This window comes from Tinamus guttatus, unplaced genomic scaffold (genome assembly GCF_059628265.1).
Source record: "Tinamus guttatus ecotype Peru unplaced genomic scaffold, ASM5962826v1 Tinamus_guttatus_pri_ptg000423l, whole genome shotgun sequence".
Taxonomy (NCBI): Eukaryota; Metazoa; Chordata; class Aves; order Tinamiformes; family Tinamidae; genus Tinamus; species Tinamus guttatus.
This window is the reverse complement of record NW_028288957.1, coordinates 1575033-1602393: the sequence shown is the minus strand read 5'-3', so window position 1 is coordinate 1602393 and position 27361 is coordinate 1575033. Positions and strand designations below refer to the sequence as shown.

Here is a 27361-nt window from a genome sequence, read left to right as displayed (position 1 = left end):
TTCTCACCTGGCTCCAATGACATAGTAGAAGGGATTAGTTTAATCCCTGTCACTTGAGGTTCAGCCTGAGAATGTTCTCCTCCATTCATGAGGCAGATGGGCAGCTGCTTTGGGCCAGTGGATATGCGGTAGCTCTGGTAGCCTGATTTCATAGGAAAATGCATTAGTATTTTTTATAAAGCCTCTTGAAGTAACTCTCTGATGGAAAATATCTTCTGTACCAGAGGCAAGAGCAGAGTGGAGTTGAGCAGACTTCCTCAGGAGCTTGAGCGGTGGGCAGCATGGGGGCTGTAAGAACATCTATTAAGGGGAGGCTGAGCCTGGTATTTACCTTTGCAAATGAGACTGAGTGGAGAAAATGCTGTGGAGCAAAAGCGAACTGGGCTGACGAGGATGGAAGGAAGCTGCAAGAGCCCAGACTGGAAGAGAAGGATGGAATTATCTCATCCCGATTTCCCAGTGTGGTGCTTTTACATTTGCACTCATCAGATGCACATTTCTCTACCTTTGGCAAAGCTCTTTTGGTTCTCCTCTCTTATATTTTATAGTCATGGGGGTGAAAACGCAGAAAGATAAGAAAGTGAAACCTGGTATTTCTTCTCCTTTTTTTTTTTTTTTTTTTGGCATTGACTAACAGAAGATGCTTTTTCTGTTCTCAGTGGTGCTGGGCTGGCAGGAGGACTTAGAACACAGCACTGCTCCAAAGGCTTTAAGACTTTTATTTCCCAGGAAACATCGCGCTTTGCTTTTGCAGTTATGGTATTTGTGCCACTTTTATTTACTTTCCCCATTTATAATGTCTGATAGGAGAATCTGTTTATCTGTTGGACGTTAATAAAATCATTAATGAGAATGTTTTGCTGGGTAGTAGTTCTACTGCTGTAAAAACAGAATGAAGTACTGTCAAAATATACTGAACTGAGTCCTGGCACTGCTGTGGTCCACGGATGGGGTTTGTAGACATGCATTGCTCTTGCATTGCTCTTCAAGAGCAGTATGGGGTTACCGTGAAGCAGTGACTGTTCATCATTGGACTCCTAACAACAGGGATACCATGGATATAAGAGGTTCATATGGGTTAGAGAGAAAATAAGACAAGTAGGGCCATTGAGAGTATTAGATAAAGCATATCATGCTCAGGAAATCTGGAGTTTGGGACAGCATTTGGGTGATGGAGTCCGTTAACTTGTCCTTTTGCTAGCCCTTCCTGTGCATCTGCTTATGGCCACAGCTGGAGATGGATTATTAGCTAGTCAGAGCCCTACTCAGATCAGTATGCCTGTTCTTCTTTTACGTAACAGGAACCCAAGAGGTGGTTTTTCATTGTTTCTGATTTATCAAGAGCTCTAGTCCTTAATCCCATGTCCTTGCTGCCAGTCAGAAGTTCACCCATGGAATAAGGTGGTCTGTATACTCAGTGGGGAAATAAAACAGAATAGTTTTTTGTTTTTTCCTTCTTTCACAGTGTTTTCTTTCTTCCGCAGCAGAGCACAAGGTTTTCTATTTCTTGCTGTTTTTGTTTATATTGTCTTTGTAAAGCTGATAGAAGATTACAAACCTCTTCCCATGCACACACAAAGGAAGTGGCAGCCATCAATCTTTTGCTTTGCATCACCAACCTCTACCTCTTCTTCCTGCCCTTTCCTCTACTGCTTTTAGGACCGGAAAGGATAAAAGTGTAAACTATGATGTTAGATATAGTTGTATATCTCAAATTGAACTGTCAGTAAAATGCTAACCTCATTACCTGCCTTCTGATCACAATTATTATTTTTCTTCTGGTTGGGCAATTAAATAAAACCACAAATGTATGTTATTACCTAGGTCTCTGAAAGAAATGGGGAATGGATCAATGAAACCCAAGCATCTGAAGCGTCCGGATAGACATGTAGGAAACCTCTCTACTGGCTGTGCTGGCAACTATAAGTTTTTGAAGGACCCAGCTCTGGGCATCAATGTGACTGGACAAGTTGATGTTCTTTGCAGCAGCTTGCTTGAACTGGAAAAAGAGTTGAGGAGAAAAGATGAAGAGTTACGAGCCAGTGAATGTCACGTTGCTGAGCTTCAGGAACAGCTGGCCGTGCAGAGTAAGGTCATAGCAGAACTCACCAAGGAACTCCAGAACAAGTGTGTGCAGCTGAACAAACTGCAGGATGTTGTTAACGTCCAGGGAGAGAGCTCTCTTCAGACTTCTCCCTTTAAAGTGGCTCCGAGGATTAAAGCCTCCGCTAATAGGAGGAGAGGTGCTAAGGAAGGGGTGTCTGCAGAACCGACAACGTGGCTGTACGACCTGAGCAAGCAGGCTCGATTTTCCTTTGAAAAGGCAAGAGTCCGAAAGGATTCCAGGTGAGCCCACTGCATGCTGGCCGTATGCTTGTGTTTCTGCCGTTGCAATGACATACCCTTCCAGAGAAGTCCTTTCCCGTTTCTTGTCTCTGCCCTCCAAGTGGCACTCTCTTCGTTCTCCGTTTTTTTTATACTTTTCATATCTCTGTTGGATGCTGGCTAGTCTTGTGAGTTTGGGTTTTTGTTTGTTTGTTTGTTTTTTACTAAACAGTGCAGTCAAGCTGTTCATTCTTTCAGAGCTCACTAGAACACGTCACAGTGAAGGGTATTCCCACTGGTATTTGGGAAGAAAGTGTGAAAGATGTGTAAGGCCTGTTGAAGTGTGTGTGTGTGTGTGTGTGTGTGTGGAGGGATCTCATATTATTGCCCTACCTGGCACCTGAAGCAATGAGAGCTTTTGAAGGGTAAAGGGTCTTCTGGAGAGGTGAAGGATGGAGGCAAGACAGGGAATCCACTCAGGGAATCATATAAACTCAGATTATTACAGTAAGGATGGTTTGGGAAGAGCACCTGGCTGCATCTTAAGTCTCTTGGGTGCAATTGTAGACACTTACTCTGAGCTCAGTGTTGACATAATCTGGTACAGTATATAACAGAATGGTTTGTATAGGGTGATTATCCTTCTGGAGGCTTTTTCCTGCCTTTCAGCTTTTGCCAGTTTTAGGGACTGTTAGGGTTCTGAATTTACATTTTCCTCTTGGAACCCAATTATACCTCTTCAAAAGCCAGTGGTATCTGTGACAGCAGCTGACCTTGTGGACAGAGTTAACCATATCTGCCTGAGCATATTGCTGTCCAGCTCAAGTGTCTCGAATCTGTGGGGAGCTGTATGATTATTTTATGAAGGATTCATGGCATGGATCCTTGCTATAACTGACATGATAAAAGTTGTCAGTCCGGATTGAGTTATCACCAGGCATGTCCAGCATTACACGTTAGAAGTGTCTCATGAACCAGAAAGGATGTCTGAGCCACCATCAGGAGCTGCAAGCTTCAGCCGGCACTATTTTTCCAGAATAAAAGAACTGTGATAATATCCTATCTCCAGTGGCTTGGTTGTTTCAAAAAATTGTATGAAAATTATTCTGTTTGTAATTGCCTGGCATCTCCCAGCGTGATCTGTATACTCAAGTCCAGCAGCTGTTTCTCTAGCACGCCTTCAGAAGTACAGGAATGAAGCAAAGAAAATAGCCAGGCAATGGGGAAAAAAGTGCACCACAGATATGGCTGCTTAGGATGAATGCAAATATTGCAGCTTACACAGTCTAAATGCAGTGCTGATCATAGGATAGATTAGATAAGCAAAGAGGCCTGGATGTTTTTGTTCTGGGCTCAGTGGCTGAGCACTTCAAAATATTTTCTATTTTTGGATGTTATCTCACATTTCTTTCTGAAAGAGATACAGTATAACGCAACCAGATAAAGATGTTCTTCCCTTTCTTTTTCTACCGCTTTCATCTCTTGAAAATCTTTGAATGGGATTCAAAGATTATCTTTGTTTAGTGGTAGGTTTCGCGCTGATTTGTTGGGATTCAAAATAGACTGATCTTCATTTCACTGAAAGAAAAAAATGTTTTAGGTTTGCCTGAAAGAGCAAGAGAAGACCATTCTTCCCTCTCCTCTCCACCATTTACAGCTTTCCTATTACTCCGTTTGTACCTTCTGTTCTCTTCAATGCTTTCCCAGTTTCCTCCATTTGCACATTCTTTAATTTCAATTCAAGTTGTAGTCTTCTATGATGGCCAAAATCTTTGATTTGTCTCTTAATTATTGTCTTGAGAATAGGTAATGTGAGAATGAAATGGAACTCATGATTTCTGTTGCATTATCTAGTGCTAGAAAATGCAAAAACTTTGCCAGAGTAATTAGCATGCCAGACTATTTGCCATGTATTCTGTACAGCATAAAAAGTAGACTTTCTTCCTGTGAGCCAGAATTATGACTGAAGAAAAAGGTATTTTACAGTATATCTATTGTGTGATAAGGTTTAAATGGCTGGAATTTAGAAAATCAGCTGTAGGATGTCCTAACTTTCGATTAGATTATATCACAGATTAAATAATATTTTCTTATATTAATCTTCTTGAAGTTTTACCTAGTGTTTCTTCTTTTTAATGGGGGGAAAAAAAGGTTTAATTACAAGATCTAATCAAAAATTAAGAAAAGTTTTAAGATTTAATTAAAATAGAAATTTAAAAAAATCTTACCTAAAAAGTTACACTTCTTCCATAACTAACTGTTTTGTAACTCTGTAGCTCTTGCTCTAGGACGTGAAGTGGCAATATTCCTGGGCTTTACTCCAAGAGCATGTCCAGGACTTAGGAAGAAAATTGTATAGCTGAGTTTGGACTTTTATTATTGTTGACATTACAGCAATTGCAGGTTTTGGTTTTTACAGTGATATTTTGCAGTAATAATCTTGATTTTTGTCTAAAATCACAGGTAATAGACAGGTAGTTTTTGTTTACACAAAGTTTAGACCCCAAGAGTTCATGTATTTTTCCAGCTAAAAGTCTGAAACTCAAACATAAATTTGAGTATGGATCCTTGTTATCTGCTTTGCAAAGACTAGGTAGCTTGGAATACAATACAGCAAGAATGGCTGCCTTAAGTTGATGCAATTATACAATATTAATGAAACCTCAGTTCCTGCTAAAAGTTGACAAGTTCCAAGTTAAAAACCTTGAAGAACAGGCTCAGAAATATTTCAGTCATTTACAAGTTTGCATTTTTATTCTATTGCCACAGTCAGCCTCGTGGTAGTTGTTTATCTTTAGATGTGTATCTTTTAGGTCTAGGCATAATGCTTTTTTCTCACTTTTTAGTTAGTAGATTTTATAAACCCCCATGCATCACATGCTCAGAAGGGAAAATGAGTAGATAAATACATATATTTACACATTCTTCAACAAAATAAGTAGTGATGAAAGATTTTGCTCAGGCATTTTGTAGGGGTGAAGCTTTGGGCAAGCTTTGTCCTTTTTTCTCTTCCAAATATTTTAGAAAGTGGCAAATGTGAGAAAATATCACCTAGCTGTGTTACAGGAAGATCTCCAGGGGATCTTCTTGATTTTCATCAAGTATTGCTAGACACCTTTCGAAGCAGCTGTTGCAACAAGCAGCATAATCGTCAAGGATTCATTTTGCAGGGCTTTTGAGTACAATATTTTTGTTTGGCGTAGCTCAACGTGACTGATTTTAGCAAAAGGCCTAGAAGCTTTGCACAGTGCTTTAACTGTCAAATATGAGTGGATTATTTCTTATGTGTATATTTAATCTCCTGAGATAGTTGAATATGTTCATCTTTTCTCTCAGCTTCCAAAAAACCATGATTTTCTAGATGGAAATTTGATCTTTGAAAAATTTTGGCTAAGACCTGAAAATTTTGGAGGTGTGAACATGATCTTTTTGAAAGCAGGTTCCTTTCAAGAATCTTTCAAATCGGAATTATTTTACTTTTTTTCTTTGGGGATGGATGAATTGCCAAGGGTAAGTTTCCTTGTGCTTCAGTGCATTAAAAATGCTGCTTGTCTTACTGTCTCACAGCGAAGAACCTGGCAATTCAGGAGACGTATATTTAAGGCACTTAGGGACATGGCTTAGCAGGCATGGTGTTGAAGGGTTTACGATTGGACTCCATCTTGAAAGGCTTTTCCACTCACAATGATTCTATGTCCAAAGTTATTCATGTGAGTGTCCCCAGTTATCTGTGTCTGTGGGGCTTGTTTTTCCATTTTTCCAGAACTTGCAACCTCTATCAGCAGTGCTTAAGCTGCCCATGTACAATCCCATCCCAGTGTGGCTCAGGATCTTGGCTGTGGCCATTGCTGGAAGGGGAACAAGAACTGGACACATTGCGTGTACATGAGTAGGAGGTGTCGCTCCACAGAGGATGGGTCATGTCTTTTACCTGTGTGATGACACATAGATTCCTTAGTCTTAAAATGGAAATAATTGGGCAATCCTGTTGTCAAAAAGCAGTTGCTTGACTGGCAAGTGCTCTTTCTGGATGGGTGTTTGGGAATAGATTCCAAGAGGGATACAGGTACAACAGCTAATAGCGGAAAGAGGCCTGAAGGCAGGAGAAGCAGCAGGTGGTGAAAGAAAGCTAATCCTGCTTGCAGTGCACCTTAGAGAAATACTTAAAAAAAAAAGACTGGAAGATGGGTGTGTATAGCTGTGCACCCCTTTTTAGCTCTCAAGTATCCACAGTGGCGGTGGCTAGCAGGAGTATAGTTGGATGCCTTCTCTCCTTCTAGGAAAACTTGGTATTTCCAGCAGCTCTCCTCACAGTTGGGATCAGTATTGGGGAAACTGAGCAAAACGGCTGAGAACTGCTGTTGCAGAGAGCTGGCATGTGGGCCATGAGATCAGCAAGCACCTGATGCAGACCCTGAACCATGGTTTTGATCATCTTAGATCCTGCACTGAGAAGCCAGCAGCACTTTCTGAAAACAGTGCAGCCCTCTATCTGCATCTCTGAAAGCTACAGCCCTTACTATTACATATCACTTCATCAGCCATTTCTATGTTTTATTGCAGTACTGTGTGCAGGATGTAGGGCAGGATTAACTAAATATCATTTTTAGCAGAAAATGAAGTTAATGATTATATTCTAATATACTTGCTTCTGGTAAAAAGTTTTATGATTTCTAATTCAGGCTCTAAGCACAATCATTACCACAGATACTGTTTTTTATTTTCTGGCTTCTTGTCATTACCATTATTGCTTTTAAGCCACTTTGTGCATAGTAAGGTGGGTAGATATGACTTAAATAATCAATTCCCTCTCAAATATTTTCCTGCACAACCTAATATTGATAACCTTGTGTATTTGTATAGAAGTGGGAACAACAGGCCTTATATTTAGATGCTTCAGAAAGTTGAAGCTATCTTGAGATGAAGGAATAGAATGCTCCTGCGATACTAGATCTGTTAAACTGTGTTTTTTTTTTTTTTTTTTTTAAATTGAAACCAGTGAGAAGAAGCTTATCACTGATGCCCTGAATAAAAATCAGTTCCTGAAGAGGCTGGAGCCTCAGCAGATCCGGGACATGGTGGAATGTATGTATGAAAGGACTTACCAGCAAGGGAGCTACATTATCAGACAGGGAGAGCCAGGCAATCACATTTTTGTACTCAAAGGTAAGTGCTGCTTGTTTGTACAGTGCACGTGTGCCAGAAAGAGGGAAGTCACTTAGGAGTCTTTGCAGGAGGCTTCAGTTGTTGACTTTTGTTCTCCTAAATTATCCATACTGACCCTGCTGAGAATAATGGAAATTTTGCCTGTATTTTGTTTGTTTGTTTGTTTTTGTGAAACAGCGGGAGGGCAACAGAAAGTGCCTTTGAAACTTTTACCTGGATGTAATGCTATTATTTCCTGTGTAAAAGAACTTGAGAGACCTCCTTCACTCGGAAAGCTTAGAGGCCAGCTAATCCCAGCTCTTGCAGATACAGCCAAACCTCTCTTGTCCAAAAGAAGAGCAGATACAGTTTAAAACCCAGCAAGCTGCTCTATGGTGGAACCATTTCTAAAGTAAACTTACTTTTCAACATTTCTAAGAGCTCTTACCAGTTTCCTATGTGTCGGATCTTGAGAGACAAGGTCCGAGTTAGCTATTCCCAGAGTTCAGGGCATTTTATTTTTTAAAGACAGCTGGGCAAAGACAACCTCATAAAATAACAACAGCAGATCTGAAATTATCTTGCTGCTGTCTTCTTTGTTGATTGCTGCTGCTCCATCACTCAAACCTAAATTAACAGCATGCAGACATCAGCTCTACTGGAGTCGAACACCTGGGAGTTACGCTGGAGGAAAAGTTCTCTTTCATCATCTCACCACTAAAAGAAATAAAGGACAGAAAGACAGCGTTAAAGAAAAAGAAATTTGCATTTGTAATTCATTTGCAAACTTCATTAATTCTGGACTGCTAGGAGGTCTAGCAGCTCTTAAAATTAGAGTTCATGCTGCAGGGAGTATGAAAAGCTGCTCCGTTGAGGCAGAAATATTGAAGGCAGAAGAGTACATGGCATAGATTAGAAAGCACATCTGCTGTCTTCTGGCCTCATGTAGATGCGTTAGTGTAAAAAAAAAAAAAAATTGGTAGCTCTGCTTATATAACATAGATGGTGCAGGGAAAAAGGGGAGACAGGGCTCATAATGGGGAGCTATATTCTTAGTAAGCCAAACGATAAAATTTTGAAGACGAGTTTGTGAGCTCAGGAGTTTTGATGGTTCAGTAGCCTTCCTTTTCTGAGGAGATAATGTCTTGCAGAGAAGAGAGCCAGACTTTTAAGGACACGTTTAAGGGACAGATTTCTTGGGACATAAACCTAAGAAGAAATAGTCGCGATAACTTTGACTTCTGCTAAATGTATAATAAGACTCAAGGACCATTTCTTAAAGGAGGTCTTGCTTCTTTTCCTGCTGTCTGCCCTACATACACACACTCACATGCATATGAGAAAACTGCATGAGCAGTTTCTCTTATGAGCACTGTTACGAGACTAGTTTGCTGGGAAGGTAATCTCAACCACCTTAGGTAATGTGTGTAGTAGAGCTCAGTTTTAACGCTCCTTATCCTGATTTTTGACAGAGGGCAGTCTGGAGGTCTTTCAGCAGAACAAGCTGCTCTCCTCAATACCTGTGTGGACCGCGTTTGGTGAACTGGCCATTTTATACAACTGCACGCGGACAGCCTCTGTGAAAGGTACGCAAGATTTGTGCTGACAACATTGCCCAAAATAAACTACTGGGAAGGCTCTGTTGTATCCTGTTATTCTTCTTTGAAGCCAGGATTTAATAAATGTCTGCATGTGCTGACTATCCTCCGTAGCTTCCCATTTCCTCCTTTGAGTCCTTCATGTCTGGGGAATCTAAGTCAGGAATCTATTTCCATCTCTAAGAGTGACCTTTGATAAAGAATCAAACATGTCCAAAGTCTTTGGTGAGCCAGATCTGTACAAAGCTAACTGCTATGGAAGGTCTGTTTTTAAAAGCTGAGTGATTTAGTAGGAATGATATAGGTCTTTGGCTGTTACGCTCCTGTTTCGAATGTAGCCTGGGGGTTTAAATTGCAGTGAGTTTGAAAAGATTTCAGGACCATGTTTTGGGTTTTGTTTTCGATATAGTGCAGATAAAGACTAATTTGAAAGGAAATAAAAGACATAGGAGTTTATTGCTTTTGTATTTAAATTCTGTATCATTAAGTTATCGAGTCTTGCCAGGTTCCATTTTCACTTTTGAGATTCTTTTAATGCAGGAGCAGAGAAAAATAGAGCCCTAGAATTTGTTCAACAGAGTAAACATTATTATTGTAGCAGAAAAACTACTGCTTTTATTTTTTTCTTCTCTCTAACTAGCTGTTTTGACTCTAATTTCTTCCTTTAAAAAATGTTGAATGCCTTGTGTTAGGGGTGGGTGGTATTGGGTCTCTGAGCATCTATTTGAAGGTGGATTTAGAAAAGGAATACCTGCCCGACTCAGCGTGTCATATTGCTGAGAGTAACGTCACGGCCTATTCCCGTGTACGCCACCAAAACCATTCCCGTGCGTTTGTAGCACAGACCATCAGCAGTGCCTGGGGTGGTTAGTAAGGCATTAGTTTCATCCTTTAGCGGGTAGTGGAGTGACTGGAATGTTACACAGAAGATGGACTGCTGAGGTGAAGTATGCAATGTAACATTTTCTCTTCAGCATAATGTGACTTAAACTTTCCAATTGCTCCAAGGCAAGTTTCAGGTTTTACCTATCATAAAGATACTTCCACTTGGATCTCTGTAAAAAAAAAAAAAAAAAAAAAAAAGAGAGAGAGAGAGAGAGAAGAAAAGAAAAGAAGAGGAGGAATTCTTAGAGCACAGGTACATGCAGTCAGAGGCCAAATTCCGTTTTCCTTTATAGACCCCGGGTTGCTGTGAGGTCTCTCTGACTGGAAAGCTGAGCAGAGCTATTGGGACACACAGTGAGTAACACAGGGTAGAGATCTGACCTGGCACCGGGGAGAATATAGAGTCCGATCACAAGGGTGGTGGGAGAGATGAAGCTTCTAGGTGAGACATCTCTCTTCTCCAGGCCTGGTCTTCTGTGAGGCAAATACTGGCTTTTGCTTTGTGTTTACGGTGCTGGGATATAAATATCCATCTGCCTGCATAAGACCGGCTTTTAATCCATTCAGCATCCCTTGGTGCTTTTTCTAGCCTCCTACAATTATTCCATGGCAAAGCAGTAAGTGATCAGAGACAGCTTCAATTCATCTTCCCCATATCCTCCTCTTCACCATCCCATAAAAATAATTTCATTTTGGAGGTTACTATCTGTTTTTGCTTAAATCTGTAGGAAGCCTGAAACACTGGTAAGTTTTGAAGGGTTCGTGTTGACTTAAAGAAAAGGCATGAATGGAACAAAACAAGAAGTTGTTCATTTTTAAAGCTGCTGGTCTTTTTCCTTAAGCTGCATCCAGCTTAAGCACTCCATCATTGCTGGCTATGCAGATGGAAGTTATTACATTTAATCGTTTTTTGCTGTAGCTGCCTGATAAACAGAACAGCATCAATAATTTGATTATTCTTTTTACTAGTGAACGGTTCTGTTTGACTGTGTTCCCTGTTTTCTTTTTTGTACGCTGTGGACTATTAGCATTGTAAAGGTGCTGCACAGCAAGATGTTCAGCTATTTTAGACCTTTGTTAATGTTAATTGCTTTTTAGGTAGCTCGCTACAGACAAGAAAGGGTGCTTGAATATTTAAAATCACTGCAGAAATTTCCCTCCCCCCATCCCCAATAGCTTTCCTGTATTTCCTGTAGTGGAGAGAGAGCAGTGCAAATGCCTAACTGAGCATGGCTAGTAAATACATCTTTATTTATTTATTTATTTATTTAACTGCTTCTGGGTGTAGTAAACTCTTTACCTGCAGTCTTTAGAAAAAAGCAAGTAAAAGAGAATAGCCAGAAAGACCTAATGAATGGTAGTTCCCAGCAATATTTTTCTATGCAGCATCTGTATTTGAACACAGGAACATGATTTTCTACTACATTGTTTCCAAATTTGTTTCTCTGTCTTGTCTTTGAGATTACAGTTGTTTTTCCAGCTATATAATTGCTTTATTCATTAAAGGTGCAAGATAGATGAGATGGGCTCTCATTAGCTTTCCTACTTGTCATGTTTCCTTCGTGCAAGGGAAACTCAAGATATTTCTCAGGATAAATACAAGAACAAAATGGTGCCTTTGTTCTCCCTCCCAGTATCCAGAAATGTGTATTTTTTGAAGTAAAATATTTTTGAGCTTTTTTTTTTTTTTTTGAGCAAAAGTCTGATGGTAGTAGAGAGAGTATCTGCGCATCAGGGCTTCATATAGAGACTTATAACTGACTTCTGTGCATCATTTTAAACCTGGGATTGTTCTTTCCTGTAAAAATGGTTTCCTTTTTCTGATAAGTCAGCAACCTGAGGGAATTGGTTGTTCTGGCCTTTTTTTTTTTTTAAAAAGAGATTTCTTTAACCCAGAGAAAAACAATTTTGTTCCTTTATATGGCAGAAGTTAAAATGATAAATATAATGTAGCAGCTTTTTAAGTAAGAAATTAAATTAAATGGAATTACCTCATTTTGCTTTAAAATAAGAATCATAATATGTTCTGTAGTGTTAGCTATTGCACACAGGGGCCACTTGGTCGTTTGTATCTTGAATTTTTTTTCCATATTAGTATTTTAATTATCTTTCCAAAGGTGATCAGTACTTTCTAATATTTTGATTACCATTTATTCTCATATGAATAGGCTAAATTGGAGGAGAAATGTGATAGGATCAATGGATTCCATTAAATGAAATGGATTTCTTGACCTCTGCTATTCCTGTCTTCTTGTGTATCTCACAAAAAATTTGCATGTAATCTGAATTAGGGATGGATCTACCTGTTACATTCAACACTTCCATCATGAGTCTTGGAACCTTAGACCAAGGGTTTTGTTGTTCTTCAAATGAGCTCTTTTACAGATTAAATGGCAATTCTGGAGCAAGATTATTGCCAGGATCAGGAATAGATTTTCACAAGCATTCATCTCTCAGCCTGTTGGGTTGCATGGGAAGTGCTCAGTGGAGGCACCAAGTGGAAGTCTAAGCCTTATTTTAGTGACCATCATTTAAATGGGAGCTGATTTCTTTTAAACGTTTGGTTGTGGTAGATCCTGGGTATCCGTCTTTGTGCGTTTTTGAAGAGTTAGGCTTTACTGCCCCATGCCCTGTATTATCTTCCATCAAATCATGAGAAAACGCTGTTGGTTTTGTTGTTTGTTTTTCTAAAGCAATCACCAGTGTTAAAACATGGGCGCTGGACAGAGAAGTGTTTCAAAATATCATGAGATTGACAGCACAAACGAGACAGGAGCAATACCGAAGCTTCCTTAGGAGGTAAGCATAATGAATTTCTGTTTCCAGCACTTATTTAGAGTGCTTTGCAAGGTGCACAACAATATTATGCCTTTTTTAAAGAGAAACAGAGAGAGATAGAGCAAGAGGTGCCCATAATGCAGGGGCCTCCATAACCCAGATATTTCCTCCTGTTGATTTTTTTTTTGAGCATTCATAGAAGTGTTTTTTTTTTTTTCTCATTTGGATGCGTTTTCTCTTGCATCCCATTATGTGCTTGATGAAATGAAAGCTTTTAAGGAATAGAACAAATATACAGCAAGGCTACGTGGTCAGAAGTTGCAACCGTGTATTGAACAAATAAGGTTAAAATCCTCCAACTGGAAGTAAATTTGCAGCTTGGGTAGATTAAATGAGAGATTCCTCAACTCTTGGAGTCTTTAAAAGCATGTTTCTTAATTTATTAACTAATTCCAACATAAATTGGAATTCTGTAGAGAGATAGTATAGAATAATTCTGCCTTGTGTGGGGAATATTGGGATATATATGGTGCTCCTTCGGCAGGAAGAAGGTCACATGAGACGTTCCAAACCAACAAGTAGCTGTTTTAATATTTTTCTTACTTTTTTTTTTTTTTAAAAAACAAAGAATGACCATTCTGCTTTGGTTTCCAAATGAGATCTCAAGCCTGCCCGTGCACACGATGTTTTGTGCATTTTTGCATTCATCACCTGTCTCCATATTAGATTTCTTTAAATATTTCTGTGTTGTTTTGTATAGCTACACTAGCTTAGGTGGTTATAAAATGTCATTGTACAAACTGTATGTTTGTACATGTTCTCAGATGAGAAGAGATTATGAAAAAAATATTAATGATTGTTATTTTTGTTTCTTTTCCTGGCATTTCTGCTATGGGGAAGTGTGTCTCTGCTGAAGAACTTACCTGAAGATAAATTAACCAAGATCATGGACTGCCTGGAAGTGGTAAGATGTCATTAAGTTTTTCTAAACAGTGCTCAGTGATCTTAAAAAAAGAAGAAATTAAAAATAAAGGAAATTGCATCTTTAACATAGCAGTGTTTTTAGAATGATCAGAGCAGAATTTGAGGCTAGCAGCAAACAACATTTAATGGCATCAAAATAAGCTGTATCTCTAGACTCTAAGAGGTTAAACAAGTAGATCAGAGGATGCACAATCTAGCCTGAATCAATATGAAGCACAGAGAGATTTTGGTATATTTTTTCTTCAGTTTTCCCTGCTTCGTAAGGATGACGGCAGTGTTAAATTCTTTTAAAAACAAACAAACAAACAAAAAAAAGTAACACGCTGCTGCATTAAGATATGTTATATGTTGGCCTTCGTGCTTTAAATAGTGGATATGGTTACGGGATGCAATATGCACGGGAGGTACAAAGTTAAACCCCAGTGGAACATTCATGCGTTTAAGAAGTCTGCCTAGTAATCCGGTTTTTCAAGTGTCTCTGTTTCCCTCAACAGGAATTCTATGATAAGGGAGATTACGTAATTCGGGAAGGAGAAGAGGGCAGTACCTTCTTTATCATAGCAAAAGGAAAGGTAAGATATACCAAAGTTAACTGGTAGACTGCAACCTATATGAACATCTCTATAGCATAAGCTTATTTTTATTATTATATTATTTTTCAGTGAAATGGGATTTATGATGCTGTGTTTTAAAGAGTGAGAAGATAAAATGATGATGATCGTCACAATAAATATATATATATATATATTTTCAGTTTCATAGCTAAAATTTAGGAGGGACTGGGGACTGTTTTGTGATTTTTGTTTTTAAGAGGAGGGAGTAATTATATTTGTAGCTCTTAATGAAACATTGTTGAGTTTTAGGCATCCATGAGACATATGGAAAAGAAGGGAAAAGCATGCGTTGCTTTGAATATTATTGTGCCATATATTTGATCCTCTGCTTCCCAGGTGAAAGTTACCCAGAGCACTGCAGGGCACTCGCAGCCCCAGCTGATTAAGACACTGCATAAGGGAGATTACTTTGGGGAAAAGGCTCTGATTAGGTGAGTTGGCGCTGCCGGATTCATGTTGTGCAGTGTTTGAATTGGCCTGTCAAGGTGGGTCTCATTGTACAGATTGCAACTGCTTGGAATATAAATTTTGGGTTGATTGTCAAGATTCCAAACAGAGGAAAACAGCAGAAAAAGGGAATGGGGTGAGAGCCATGTGGCTTCTTCCAAAAATATGTATCTAGGCTTTCCTGGTATATCCAAATGCCTTAATTTATTTTCCCTATACTTTAGCAGATGTTGCATCTGGACTCTAGATAATTTTTACCTATACAGCACCATACCAAGGTTTGGATTGCAGTAGTTCAGTTCTGGTTTTTGAAGTGGAGGAGGCTTTTACTGCTCCAATCTATACGATAGTTTTGCCTAGGAAAATTGCTGTGAGCACTGATTTGATTTTAAACCTGTGACAGATAGTACTTGCAAGGATTAAATAAAAGCAACTGTTTATGCAGAGGGAAACATTCCTGTGCTCATTAGCTTAAGCATTCCCTTTCTTTAATTTATTTTCTTTGTGTATTTGTTGTCTCTCAGGAGCCTCAGAAATGTTTACAGGATTCATATCTCATAGGTTATCTTGTTTGAGGAAACAAAAAAGTCTATCTTTCTTTTTTAGCAACCAACCAGACAGGTAAATTCACCCAGGACATAAATATTTTACAGTAAGCTTTCTTTATCCCTTCTCACAACTAAAAGGATGGAAAATATGAATAATGAACAACGAGCTCTGAAATACATATTGACATATTGACAGTCACTAGAAAGTTGAACAACAGAAAGAGAACTACATGCTAGATGATAATAATGACTCTTACTAAAATGCTGGGGTTGTGGATTTGGTTTGGCAGTGCTTATCCAAGCACAGGCTGCAGAGGCCTTCCAGGAGTTCTACCTCCATCAAAAGTGACCCTTCCTGGGTACAGTGTGGGATGCTCCCAGGATTTCTATGTGCTTCTAGGTTCTTTCTAATCTGTTTCATTTTCTAGTGATGATGTCAGATCAGCCAACATTATCGCCGATGAAAATGATGTGGAGTGCCTCATTATAGACAGAGAGTAAGTACCACATTATGGGTTAATGAAAGATCCATCACCTGTCTCAGTAGGTCATCAGCAAGATGTGGCTTCAGAGTCACAGTGGTGTCACTTAACCACAGGTTTTCTCTTAAGTGAATGCTGAGCAAGTGCTCCACTGTGGTTATGCCTCAAAGCTCTTGCAAGTGGCATCATCAAAGTCATAGTGTAAAGCTCAGCCTGGGTCAGTGCATTTTGGTTGCTTCTCTTTCCACCATGTGGACAGTAGTATATACTATTTCATTCATGTTTTAGGACATTCAATCAAACTGTTGGAACCTTTGAAGAGCTCCAAACCTACCTTGAGGGTTATGTGGCTAACCTGGCCCGTGCTGATGAAAAGCGACATGCCAAGTAAGTCTAATCTCTTGTTAGACATATCTTTATTAAGTGATCGTAAAACTGAGCATTAGATGTGCTAGAAACGTCATGGATGGTAGCTAGAAACGTCATGATGGTAGCTAGAAATGTCATGGATGGTAGCTGGTGGAGATGGGGCCTGAGGAGTAACACCAGTCACTATAATAAAACTGTGTTCATGTGCTTATTGAGTCAAAGGAACTTTCTGTTTTGAAACAAAAATTATAGAGAATCTCAATATATTGACTTCCAATACACAGATCAAGCTGTATTTATATACACAGCTAAAGAAGAGAGCGCTTAATGGATCATTTTTGCGATCAAAAAAAAAAAGTATTATATGTCCACCGTAATTCTCAGTCACCAGAAGACTGATGCTTAGATACTTGTTTGAAATTGTAGATGTTATTTTTAAAATCCCAGTTCTTCATATGTCAAAGATGTTAAAAATGAAAATACTAAAAATGTTATGGTTGTCAATGTTTTTCAAATATTGAGGGAGGCATTTCTATTATAAACTGGCATTTTATGTTAAAAAAGCATTTCAAATGACCTTTTAAAAAGTATTTTCATGAAAATTTATTTGATTTTTTTAGCAGCTCTGTCAGCTTTCAGCAAGACCTAGATAGCTTCAGTAAGCAGCCATTATTTAGTGTTTAAAATACATTGCTAATAAAATAATGTTAATAGACAACATTACTGATTATACTATTTTGTTTTAGAGATGATGTGATTTATCATGAGCATAGGAAGTTGCAACTCCATTATAATCAGTGCCAGAAAACAATATTTTATCATTTTATACTTGTTGGATGACACCTGGTAGAAAACTCTGGAGTCTTTTCTACCTCTTTTTCCCTCTTAAAAAACAAGCAAACAAACAAAAGAAAACTGACAGAGCGAAATGTTATGTTGCAAAGATTTTATCTGCTCAAAATTTAAATACTAAAATTCTGCTGTCCGAATAATTCATATGCATTTATTAGAAATGAAATGAAGCTTGTTTTTACACCCTATCAAAAGAAAACTAAAGACTGAAAGAAATGCAAGTGTGCTCAAGTGATGTAGTTATCATTTGTATTCTCATGGTAAATTCTTCTACTGAGAAAACTTCTGAAGTTCACCATAGGAGATAATAAAACCAGATTACTGGATTAAGAGGGAAATTGCCATTTCAAATGGAAGTACTCAGACATAAAAGAAAATTATTTTTTTAATGTGTCTGTGTGGCAATGGTGCTATTAAAGGGTTTGTTTTTAGCTGTGGACTCTACCTGTAGCTTATCCATATCTGATTTCAACCTCGGCACCATTGGAAGATTAACAGAAGATATTTTACTTCTGAACCAAAAGACAGCTGCACACAGCTACACAGTCCTTCAGAAACTCATTTTCCAACTTGGAATGCCCCAAGTTTGTAAGATGACTGTATAATTATGAACCTCATCATGGATCAGCTCTTGGTAAAAAATACCATTTTTTGTAGTTGGTGAACATTAATAGCAGTTCATTTGTAACTTACTGGTAAAGCATGTCCAGAAAGAAAATACTTTTTCATGGAATAAAGATCCACGGAATTTCAAGGTCCTGATAGGGAATGAGAAGCCTTTTCTCTTCTTTCTTTACAGGGGTATTAAGAGTCCTGTGATCCAGCTTGTTCACAGGGGAAAAAAATCTTTTTTTTTCTTTTTTTTTTAAACTCAGAAGAAGATCCCTCTGTGGACAGCTGACCAGAGAAGTCTCTTTGGAGATGATACAGCTGAAGGAGAAAGTAGCCCAATTCCCTGCTTCCCCATTCCAGAATTTGGAAGTTGTCACAACTCTGGGCGTTGGTGGGTTCGGAAGGGTTGAGCTTGTAAGAGTTTGTTTTAAACATATGCAAGTAGTTCTCAATCTTATATAATCAATTAAAATGAAATATTTGGGGGATTTTAACATTTAATCTGCATGCTTATGTCTCTAAGATAGAGATAATTCCATATACAGCAATGTCTAGTCAATGTTTTCACAACTTTGACTTTCTAGGAAACAAATCCAGTCCCTTGCGCTTTCATTTCTTGCTGCTGCAAATATCTTTCTGACCGATAGACTTATTCATCCTTTTTTTGTTTGGTTGGTTGGTTTTTCTTTATTTGCTTGGACCCAAAGTGTTTTCCAGGGCCACATATTGACGTATTGTTCACTGTTAAAATCGCCGCGGGGGGCCCACAGCAGCTGTAACCAGCGTGATCTGGCTCTGAGCTGTGGTCGCTTAGACATCTTCAGCTACTTGTAATGGCCCTACTGAGCCATTCCTTGTGTTTGTGGCATGGGAAGAGCTTCGTTAAAGTTTTAAACTCCAGGCTCCTTAGGCTCAGTAGGAAACATTTGGAAAAAAAATGTGAACGCTTTTCTCCAGGACACTGATGGCCTGGATTCCTTCCACTGATGGAAGTTGATGGGAAATCAATGGAGGCTAGGTGATTTCAGTGACCAGAGAAATCCTTAATAGTATTTAGATAAACTGTTGTTTTACTGCGATTCTTGCTTCATAAAGCAAATTAGAAATTTTCACAAACTGTTCCACACTGAATGGCAGCCACTGTGAGAATTCTGCAATATCACCTGGAAAATAAAATGCAAATAAAATTGCCAGACTGCTGTAAAACACTGATAGCTGTTTATTTGGTTTCCAGGAAGTCAAACCTTTTTATTGCATCTTGTATAACATTTTAGTGTAATGTGAAGTTATTCATAAGCATTCATCATAAACTCCTCTACTTTTATTATGTTAGTGTTTAGAAAGCTTAATTGAAATTAGGACCGAATGTGCTATAAACTAATTGTAAAATACAGTACCAATGTAAACTGCCAATGCTTTGTGTGCATAAAATGGGTAAAGGGAAGATTTCTCCTCATTTTACAAGTGGGGATGTATATATAAAGGTGCCTGGTTTAGAATCATGCAGAATGTGTCTGCAGAAAATCTGGAGCTTATCCATAGATACAGTCATCAATTGCAATCCTGTGCTGTATCCAAAGTGATTATTTTTGTTTTAAGAGCAAGTTGGTAGAACTTTCTTCTTTTCCTTCACTTACGCTTATCATTTTTATTCACAGGTTAAAGTGAAAAATGAGAACGTAGCTTTTGCTATGAAATGTATAAAGAAGAAACATGTTGTGGACACCAAACAACAAGAACATGTCTACTCCGAAAAGAAAATCCTCGAAGAGATATGTTCTCCATTCATTGTGAAGTGAGTTGACCTTAAGATTTCCTTAAAAGCTGATGTACTTGACAGCATTAGGGGTTTGACATGCACAAATTCTTGAGCAAAGACACTGCGAGTCTTGCATTTTATTTTGCTTCTCAGAAATTGCTGCTGTTTGTCTCCACAGACTGTACCGCACATTCAAGGACAGCAAGTACGTGTACATGCTCCTGGAGGCCTGCCTTGGAGGGGAGCTGTGGAGCTTGCTGAGAGACAGGTAACAACAAATGAAGTGGACCTCGTCCTTTAAAATATGCAGTCAGCTGCCTGTGCCTCTTGAATAGCTTCTCTGTCTAACTGCATTGGAACAGGTCGGCTACAGAGTCTGGTATTGAGAAAGGATCAGGTTTTCTGAATACCTCTGATACCTCTTCTGCTGGGTTCACGGAAGGGCCAGTACATTCCAGAAAACTTGGCAGTCCCACTCCATTCACCTTCCCAGCAGTTCAAACATGGGAGGTGAGAAAAGAGGTCTTTGGAGCGTTTGAACATTCATACAGGCCACTTTCCCCCGAGCTGGCTTGAGCCAACGCTAACATGTTTTCCCTAACTGTGCCTGGATTTGCAATGTCGGAGGGCTTTTAGCAGAGTAGTCCATTAGGGCATGTGTTGCAAGCTGAGAACAGGTTCATGTGAGCGTTGAGCTGCCTGGAGGACATAGTTTCCCATAGCCCCGTTTATGTAGGTAAAGGAAATTGCATTTGCCTCTAGTGATGCTAATGCTCCTCTGCCTAGGGTTGCTGCTACCCACACCCTAGTTCATGATCTCAGCGGGTAGCATAGACAAAATGCTATACAAATCTGAATTGCAGATGCAAAAAGAGAGGGGACTGGAGGTTTTGGGGCATGGGCAAAGTTACTTCCGAAGTGAGGCCTTTTGTAATCAGTTAACTTGCAGTTGGGCAGCCTTTTCCTGCTGAGAACCATGACATGTACTGCTGCTGTAAGAATATTTTGCTGTTTGTTGTGAAGAGTCAGTGATGATCCTAAGAGCCACCTACAAAGAGAAAACACTGAAAGTAGACAGTCTGTCCGAGGGAGGAGGAAGCATCTCCTAGCTACCCAGGAAATCCCTGCTCTAACTTGAAGTGTCATGGGATATTTGGTAGCTGCACAGGACAAGCAAGACATTTGCCTACATGCGCTTGTCTAAAAATGTCAATCTGGAAGTGCTTTCCATAGAATAGAAACTACTCTTAAGTGGAAGAAGCACCTACTGTTTTCCCTGTTGCTGTCACTATAATCAGGTTTTCATTAGTGCACACAGCAGGAGGTGCACGTGATGCAACTTTTCCTTCCCTTGCACGTTTGATGAAAACACGAGCAAAGTTTCCTCACAAACCTTGATTGCTCTGCAGGGATATTACTTTCTGAAAGGCAAAGAGGTGAGATTATGACCCTGATACCCTCCACGCCAGGGCTTGTTATAGAGCCATATGTGCCTCCTAATGCACAGCCCATTTGTGCAAGCACACACATGTAGACACTGCAGAGAAGTTAGCAGAGATCGTTCCTCCTGGTTGTTTCCTTATATATAGAAAGATTGGAGTCTGCCAGGATGGGAAGAAACAATTTTGCAAGAAATGCTAATATAGTTTTGCTGAAGACTTTCTTCAGTTACTGTGGTACTGCTGTCCTAACACAATGCTTGATTTGTTATACACATGGAAGCGTTGTCCTTTGGACTGGATGGATGAGGAGTGAAGAACTTGTCCCTTTCTTGCAACACGAGGCATGTAAGGCAAATTTCTGCTTGCAAAGATGAGGGGACGTGCTCTGTAACACCACCTGGCATTTCAGTTGTTTGCAAAACTCCTCGTCCTCAATTTTATTTTAAATTATAACGTAGCTGGCTGTATGCTATCACCTAGTGGTTGCATTTTATTAATGAGCGAGGTGGTTATGCACCTGCAGTGTGTCTGGAACTTTGGATTTTTCTGGAATGAGAGATGCTTTATCAAAATAAAATAATATCACAAAAGTCAAAATGATTCAAAGGCTGTCCAATGAAATTACATTAGGCTCAATCTTTACATGAGTGACATACTGAATGTTAAAGCAAAAAAAAAGCTGTTAAAATTCTGCTTAATAAAAGAAGCTTTTTTAGACATTAATTCTGTCTACAAGAATGGTGATTATTTTTGTTTCAGAGGCAGCTTTGATGAATCCACTACTAAGTTCTGTGTTGGGTGTGTGACAGAGGCTTTTGACTACCTACATCATATAGGAATTATCTACAGAGACCTGAAGCCAGAAAATTTAATTTTGGATGCTGAAGGATATATAAAACTGGTAAGATATAATGCTTTCCTTTTGAATCTGTATCCTTGCAAGGAGATATAAATAGGCAACATGCACCAGGATCCTGGAGTTTAATAGGCCTCCCTCCTCAAAGGAAAAGAGGGCAAGGTACTGATTGCACAGTAAGCAACAAAGTCATTTCAAAGACGTTGCAACCCCACAAATAACCTGGGGATTTGCAGCCTTCAAGAGCTTTCGCCATAGCATCTGCAGCAAAAGTAATTTCTCCCAGCAGCCAGTCTTAATACAAAGGCAAGAGATACATTTCCCCGGTGTGGAATTACCTCCATGTCCCGTCTCGAGCAATTTTAGGCTCTACAGTTTCTGTATTTAGGGAGCACAGAGAAGAGCCCCTGGCTCCCTTGGCTGTGACAATGAAAACCAAAAAGAGAACACCCTTGAGAGAGCTTGCAACACCCACGCTGAGGACAGTGAGCAACCTGCCCTTCTCCACGGGCTGCAAGTCCCGGGTCCTCGGAGAAAGCATGGGTTGTTTCATCCAAAAGGACACTTGTTCAGGAAATTACCCATGAGAGCAAATGGGCCCGTTCTATAACATTCAGTAATCCAGTGGAATTGCTTCCTTCTGCTTTTCTCCTTCGCAATAATGCTGCATCATTGTCTTAACTGTAACGCTGGCAAGTCTGGGATCTCTGCAGGAGATGTGCAGACAAATTGTATGCTAAAGCTTCCCAATGCAGAGCACCACTGCATTCTGCAGCATATGTTGATTTTAAACAGGTTGATTTTGGATTTGCAAAGAAGATTGGATCAGGGCAGAAAACCTGGACGTTTTGTGGGACCCCTGAGTATGTTGCCCCTGAAGTCATTCTGAGCAAAGGCCATGACTTCAGTGTGGACTTTTGGTCCCTTGGGATTCTTGTGTATGAACTCCTTACTGGCAGGTGAGTGTCTCCCACTCCTAGTTCTTTCCTTGTATGTTTTAAGTTATTTTTAGAACAAGCATTTGGTCATTTTTCCCATCAAAACACAGGAATGACTTGCAAAATGATACTTTTTTGCTTCTTACCCATCCCTTATCTTCCTTCATTTCAGAAATGTCACAGACAACAGAACTGTGGGCCATATTCCCGATTTTGGTTTATCCATCCAAGAAAAGGGCCAGACCCCGGGTATATGTGGCTGGTGGAGAGCTTCTTGGCCTGTTCTTTTCTCCTCTAGCAGGTGAAGGGGTGTAGTGAGGCAGGTGGCTGTAAGTGGGGTTCATTCCTTGCCCCTGCACACACTCCCATGGTGACTCTTTGTGACTACCCCACACTAGTGCCATTTGGAAGCTTCTCTGAGTCAGGCTGCGGCCAGAGCTTGTTTAGACCAACACACATGATCATGCATTTTCCCTTGTACCCACGAGTAACCTCCCAACTCCAAACCTTAACCTAATATCTTAATACTGGCTATTATCTTAAACAGGAAAAATGCAGGCTGTAAACCTAGGGAAGGGCTGTTTTCTGTGTTATCAAGTATTTGCTTTGCTGAGAAATGGCCAAATCTGCACTCAGTCACCATTCCATTTAACAGTATTGCTTTATTTTTCTAGTCCTCCATTCTCTGGAGCGGATCAAATGATGACCTATAATTTGATTCTCAAAGGCATTGAAAAACTGGATTTTCCTAAAATAATAACACGGCGGCCTGAGGATTTGATCCGCAGACTCTGCAGGTAGGTGAGGCAGTTTGTGGCAGAGTGTGGGAGTGGGCAAATTGGGCTATTTAAGATCCAGATGAGAGTGATATGCTACTAACAACTCCACTGAGCATCATTTTGCTTAACATGATCTGTTCTGATTATATTTGGTATGTCTGCATGCCTCTGGGTAGTTGCACCTCTTAATCTGCAGAGGTATCATCTAAAAAAACAGATGCTGGGCTTTTTCCATGGGATGCTATGAATTTTTCTACAGTTTTCTGATTCCTGTCTTAGGGCAACTTCATTTAACCTGGACTCTGCAAGGGGCTGAAGAATTTAATTCTATTGATCAAGTGCAGTTTTGTAAAAAATGCTTCCAAAATTACTTAAGCAGCCAGAAAGGCATATGTGGTGATTCACTTTTCCGAAAATAAGAATATTTTCTTATTGCCTTTTTTTTTTTTTTTTTTTTTTTTTTTTTTTTTTTTTTTTACATTTTTAAGGCAAAACCCTACAGAGAGATTAGGCAATTTGAGGAATGGAATTAATGACATCAAGAAGCACAGGTAGGCGACACTTTCCCCAAAGCTCGGTTTGAAAATCTGGGGAGTTGAAAAAAGTAAGGTTCCAGGTGCTTCAGATTGTGTAGTAGAGAAATGTCCATTACTGGCACTTCTCCTTGCTCCAACAGTGGGCAACAGTATAAACATAAATCCTCAGGATGTTCAGCCTGAAACATGGGTTGCTCACTGGTTTTATCATCAGTTGTTGATGTGGGAGTTTATTGCAGGTCTCAGAGAAATCAATACCATTTGGTTATCCATCCCGTTAGTCCTGAGGTTGTTTTGTCGGAAACCAAGCAGTTGCTGCCTAAGAACCATAGTTAAGAGCTCTAGAGCAATATCATGTCTCTGAAGTCCGGCTCATTTTACCTAACTTGTTTTGCTCTGTGCCTGTCTCTCAACTCTATAGTCTTCAAAAGCCCCTGTCTTTACTTTGTTTTTAAATGGCTGTCTCCTATGAAGGAGGCTTCTCTGCTAAAATGTGTGATAGCCCTTGTTTGCATGTTTTTAAACTGTTAGTAACAGTGTTTCTACCAGTAAAGAGTCTGTCTCTCTCTGTCTTGCTCTCTCTTTCATTTCTTTTTAATTAGGTGGTTGAATGGTTTTAACTGGGATGGTCTGAAAGTGAGGAAATTAGCATCACCTTTAAAAAGAGAGGTACTGGCCTTTGGCTTTCAATGTCTTGATGCTTCACTGTTGCAAAGGAGCTGGGCAACAAAGACAGACCTGCTCCCCAGTGCAGAATTTCCCAAAGGAGCACTTGTGTTGTTAGTGTACCCTTATTAGTGGAAGCTGAAGGAGGGGAAAGGAAAGGAAAGGGAAAGAGCAGTGTTAGCGATAGCAGCATCAACTGATAGATGCTTTAAATTCCATTGAAGAGTAGAAATATTATTCTGCCCGTGTGCTTAGCGTTAGATTTTCACCATGACTAAAATAAATAGTGTTTGATGAGAAATGAGCGGAGAAGTGCTCTGTTTTCTTGGACAGTGAGCATGTTATTAAGATGCACTGTTCGCTGGCTGTGCAGAGTACAAATTCCTGTATTCTCATGATACTGAATTACAGCAGAGCCTTGAATAAGTTTCCTGCTTTAAACAGCCCATTTCTGCCTGCCTTCAAATGATAAAAGATTGCGGGTGCAGAATTTGAAACTTGCTTAATAATAAATAATAATTCTGAAGTCTTCTCTGAGTGGCTACTCCATAATGGTAGATGCCATCCTACATGAATTTGACTTGAAAATGTATTCATTGTGGCCTGGTCTTCTTAGCAACTTCTGTAGGCTTTGGTTGAGATTTAGTGTTTAGACAAGTCTGGAGAGTGTTTTCCTACAAGGAGACAAGCATCTTTGTTCTATTGTCAAGCTCATTTTTTAGAGTTTTAGCTTTTAAAGAACGATGAAACGCATCCATTGAAAGAAGTCGTTGCCTTTCGTTCCTCCACTGGCAGCAATAAAATGTGATGCAAAATTAACGGAGAGTATTTTCTGAAGTTACTCCTGAAACAGCCTTTCGTTGTGTTTTTAATGCCCTAGCTGACTGGACCGACCGACTACAGCTACTTTGACTGCTATCCGCCTGAAGAGGGAACCCCTCCGGATGAATTTTCAGGCTGGGACAAGGATTTCTGAGAATTTTTCTTCCAGGACATTTACAGAGACTCGGAGGTATTAATTTTAAACCCACTCACTTGTTTCCTGAGTAAAATTAAAGGCCACAAGGTTTTGTGACAAACATGATGTTCCCCGGAGAATAGAAGACAACACAGCAAGCAGAACTTGCTTGGATAATGCACCAAAATCTGGGCGCATCTTTTATAATAAGGGCATCCATTCAGTGAGCAGATACAACCTGTATATTTTTTAATACAAAATGCCTCTTTGGACACGTTCTGATACTATAGATTGGATGTATAGTTTTGCCATTGAAAGTACCACTAGCTAAAGTTTTGCTATTAGCAAGCTTACCGAATTTCTTTATCTTGAATGAAAAAGATAAATATTAAAAGATAGTAACTTTGGGGCGTTTGTCAACAGCTGACACTATAGACATTTATTTTTGCATTTTATTATGTCTACTGTCTTTTGCTTTTTCCAGGAATAGCCAGTGGGGTATCAGTCCAGCAACATGCAGGAAAGTTTTTTTTCTAAAAGATCGATTTGCTTTGATGCTTGCAGCTCAAAGGGCATCACTGTGGAAACAGCTTCTCTGCCAGTCTAGTTTTGCACCAGATTGAATGTGTGGAACAGACTGGGATGGGTCAAATGAAAATCCAAAAAGAAACAGAACTGAAAGAAGAAAAATCCAGAAAGAAACAAATTCTATACATTAGATAAGCTGACTTGAGAAGCAGACTGTGGTATGCATTTCCCTAACTACTTCTAAGAGCTATATTCATTTTTCAGTGCTTTTAATGCTTTGCTTTTATAAAGCTGAAGACAGCCAAAAGCCCTTTGCCCTGCAGGAAAAGAGTATAGAATCCTATTTTTTTCCTTTCAGTATATTTTCAGAATGTTTTAATTGATATATAGGCAGAAAATTTTGTGCTGAAGTCCTAGATCTGTTCACATCTGTGGTAAAACTCCCATTTTAATGTCCCATCTTATATGACTAGGTGGGAACAACCATGTCAAATAATATTTCATTATGCATCTTATTAATCTGTTCTGAATGCCACTAGCATAGGAGAGCATAAAAAAGCAAAAACTTGATTTTTTTCCTCTTGCAGAGAATTCTGATCACTGAGCAGTTTAACTATTGTTTGCTTGTGAGCGTGTTTCCTCTCTAAAATAGCTGCCTGTATGATTTAGAAAGACAAGAAATTCTGCTCCTCTGTCCAAAATAATGTATAAAATAATACAGTTTTGCTTTCTACCCCAATTTTTTCAACCTCACACATCACTCACTTTGGCATGAGAAAAGAAACTGCTAATCTGAACCATCTTAACAACCAGAGCAAGGGAGTCCAGTAAAGAGGCAGCAAGAGGGTCTGGAGCGCTGAGGGACCTGCGCTTGTTTAGCCCGGAGAACAGAAGGCTTTGGGGACACCTAACAGAAAATTGCTATTCTGCAATTCTCTGTTTCGGAGAAAGAAATTGTAACTGTAAGCCTTTTATGTAATTAAAATATATCTCAACACACTTTCCCACCCAGTTGTATCTGTGCCCGATTTTTGCCACTTCAACTTTTAAACTGTTGGAACAGGGAAATAATTTGAAACACTTGAGTGGACAATAAATGGTGTTGGACGTGGGGCGTTCATGGTTTAAACAGGAAAACTCTTCTGCTCTGTGTTATGAGCCCCATCTGCTGTGGAGACATTCCCGATGGCCACGCTGGGGTCATGGGATCGATGCATCCATAACGCCTGGTCAGATTTGAACTTAGCTTCCACTGAGACA

General features: G+C 39.5%; 1 protein-coding gene across 1 annotated transcript; it reads left to right on the top strand.

Moving 5' to 3' along the window:
• The first annotated feature begins 1837 nt into the window (after nt 1-1837).
• On the top strand, nt 1838-26047 carry PRKG2 (protein kinase cGMP-dependent 2). Its single transcript, XM_088531615.1, has 18 exons — nt 1838-2346; nt 7325-7491; nt 8943-9056; nt 12647-12752; nt 13632-13695; nt 14210-14287; nt 14666-14760; nt 15753-15821; nt 16095-16193; nt 17903-18053; nt 19298-19434; nt 19577-19666; nt 21600-21741; nt 22492-22655; nt 23309-23431; nt 23902-23964; nt 24552-24618; nt 25496-26047. The coding sequence occupies exons 1-18, from the start codon at nt 1838-1840 to the stop codon at nt 25589-25591; spliced, it is 2334 nt and encodes a 777-aa protein (XP_088387741.1). The 3' UTR covers nt 25592-26047.
• Nucleotides 26048-27361: the final 1314 nt, after the last annotated feature.

Bases quoted from the DNA above. Each gene is read 5' to 3' on its own strand.
- PRKG2 (XM_088531615.1), top strand. From the start codon at position 1,838: ATGGGGAATGGATCAATGAAACCCAAGCATCTGAAGCGTCCGGATAGA. The intron at 14,761-15,752 runs GTGAGTTGGCGC...TTCATTTTCTAG, and splicing joins GGGGAAAAGGCTCTGATTAG to TGATGATGTCAGATCAGCCA. The intron at 19,435-19,576 runs GTGAGTTGACCT...TTGTCTCCACAG, and splicing joins TGTTCTCCATTCATTGTGAA to ACTGTACCGCACATTCAAGG.